This window comes from Penaeus monodon, chromosome 26 (genome assembly GCF_015228065.2).
Source record: "Penaeus monodon isolate SGIC_2016 chromosome 26, NSTDA_Pmon_1, whole genome shotgun sequence".
Classification (NCBI taxonomy): domain Eukaryota; kingdom Metazoa; phylum Arthropoda; class Malacostraca; order Decapoda; family Penaeidae; genus Penaeus; species Penaeus monodon.
The window spans coordinates 10,798,778-10,801,277 of record NC_051411.1 but is presented as its reverse complement, the minus strand read 5'-3'; the positions used below and the strand labels follow the sequence as shown (position 1 = coordinate 10,801,277).

Sequence of the window (2,500 nt, the reverse complement as noted above, 5' to 3'; positions counted from 1 at the left end):
GTATATCACGACATTAGATTGTATCGTATTTCTTCTGTATATCGCTTACGGATTATATATTGTATATTGTATCTGCCCAGTATTGTTTATTTCTTTTTTTGCAGTGTTGCCTCCAGGCCCGAGTCCTGAGCTCATAATGGATCTCCTCGATAGCATGAAAAAGTGCGGTAAGTTCAATGTGTCTACGTTGGTCCAGTTAATTTACTTAACGTTGCTTATATTAAGGAGTATGGACGAAATAGTATTTATCATTTTGGTTTCTATTTAGTTTGTATAGTATCATTGTTTATTCCAGTCAGCGTAGACATAAGGTATTTAGCATGGAATATACGTATGACTTTATTTTGGCGACGTGTAAAATCTACATATCACGAAGAAAGATGATAAAAATACAAATAAAATGTAAACAGTCATAAATTGATAGTTTTTTAAAACATACTGATTGTCCTATTTCCCTTTCATTATTTGGTGAACATACTCTAAGATTCTTTGTCATCGTTTATCACATTACTATATGATATGATATGAAAAAAAAATGTGACCAGTATTTATGAAACATTCGTATTTAATTTGGTAATGAGTATAAATTTTACTAGTTTGAGTCACCGTTCTGAGTCATTTACGTTTTCTGTGACTTACCCCAAGTTTGGCCGACCTTCGTTTTCTGTTGATTTGAGTGTTTAACTTCCTGTGATTCAACCCAAAAACTTTGTGTCTATGTTAAGGCGGCCGCTAAGTGAAAGTGGTTATAATCCGTAAGAAAAAATGACTAAAATGATACTACTACCACAGTTACTACTACAGCTACTACTACTACTACTACTACTACTATCATTTCATCTACTTCTACTAATATTACGACTTCCAATATTTCTACAAGTACCACTGTTACGTCTACTACTACTACTACTCCTACTGCTTTAACTATTACTGCTACTACTATTTCTACTACAGCGACAGCTACAACTACTAAAATACTACAACTTCTGCTACTTATACCTCTACTACTACCATTACTACTGCTGTTAATACTACTGTTACTACTACTATTATTATTACTACTAATAATAAATTACTATTACTATTATTACTATTACCACTACTACTGCTGCTAATAGTACTCCCACTAACGACAATTACAGTAATACTATTACTACTACCTTTACTACCACTCATAATGTTAGTGATAATAATGATGATAATAATATCGATGATAATGATAATAATGAAAAGAAATGATAATTATAATGATAATAGTAATACTAATGATGATAATGATAATAGCAACAGCAATAATAATGATAATAATAATAATAATAATAATAATAATGGTAATAATGATAATTTTAATGGTAATAATGATAATTTTAATGTTAATGATTATAATAGTAATTGCAGTAATGATAATTATAGTAACAGCAACAACAATAACCACCACCATAATAATAATAATGATAATGATGATCATGATAGAAATAATAATGTAATAATAATAGTAATGATAATAATAATGATAATGATAATGATAATAATAATAATAATAATAACAACAATATTAATAATGATAATAATGATGATGATGGTAATGATAATGATAATCATACTAGTACTAATGATAATTATTATAATAATAATGATGATGCTAATGATAATAATAGTAATAACAGTAATATAGTAACAAAAATGATAAAGAAAGACGTGTAATTTCTATAAATCAAGATAAATAACCATCATGAGTTTGATCTCCAGCAGCCCAGTAGTGTCTCTCGCTCACCCCCAGACCTGTGCGTGTGTCCGCTCTGGAGCAGCTTAGCGAACTGTGAGACGGAGCCAATGGATAACACGAGCATGAGCGAGTGTAAGACAGGGAGCGACGTCCTCCCGCGCTCCTTCCCCCGGCCCTTCGTCAGGAGGGACCGCCAGTTGACTTCCCCGAATGCCCATATTAGTCCCCACGCCCCTCCTGTGGGAGACTTTGCCGATAAGAAGGAATACAAATTGTCGAGAAGCAGCGTGGGTCGACTTCGTGCAGGTCCTCCCGCTGGGCCGCGTCGCAGGAGAGCCCATCCTGAAGGGGAGCTAGGCCTCAAAAGTACCTGGAAATTCGATCTACGCCGAGTGATGCATTTCAATTCATTCCGTTCGTTCAGTGATGTGGCGCAAGAATACAGTCACATTAAAGAGCATGGTGAAAGAGTGAGCAAAGCCACATGGGGGAATTCGAACGTTCGTGCAGTGAGGAAAATTATTAATCGGCTGAGGAGGACTAGGAAATACACGACTGAGGACACAGCCACTGCTCATAAACGTATCTCATATTCATCCGCGTGTGGCGGTTCCTTCGTGGACACAGGATTTAGCGACGGTATTGCACGGGACAAAACTAGCGCAAGACTTCCGCATTTCTGGCGCAGGGCCTCCTGGAAACCTTGCTTCTCACCCCTTTCCAGCGAACACAGGCCTATCCAGTAACATCGACTTGAACAAAGCCACCCATGCA

At 35.8% G+C, this 2,500-nt stretch overlaps 1 protein-coding gene across 1 annotated transcript in view; it reads left to right on the top strand.

Annotated features, from left to right (window-relative positions):
* LOC119589915 overlaps positions 1 to 2,500 on the top strand; it is a 39,581-nt gene that overhangs the window by 23,527 nt on the left and 13,554 nt on the right. The window contains 3 exon segments of the mRNA XM_037938568.1: positions 105 to 167; positions 1,781 to 2,394; positions 2,396 to 2,500. The exon segment at positions 2,396 to 2,500 is cut by the window's right edge and continues 557 nt beyond it. Coding sequence (XP_037794496.1) covers positions 105 to 167; positions 1,781 to 2,394; positions 2,396 to 2,500 — 782 coding nt within the window.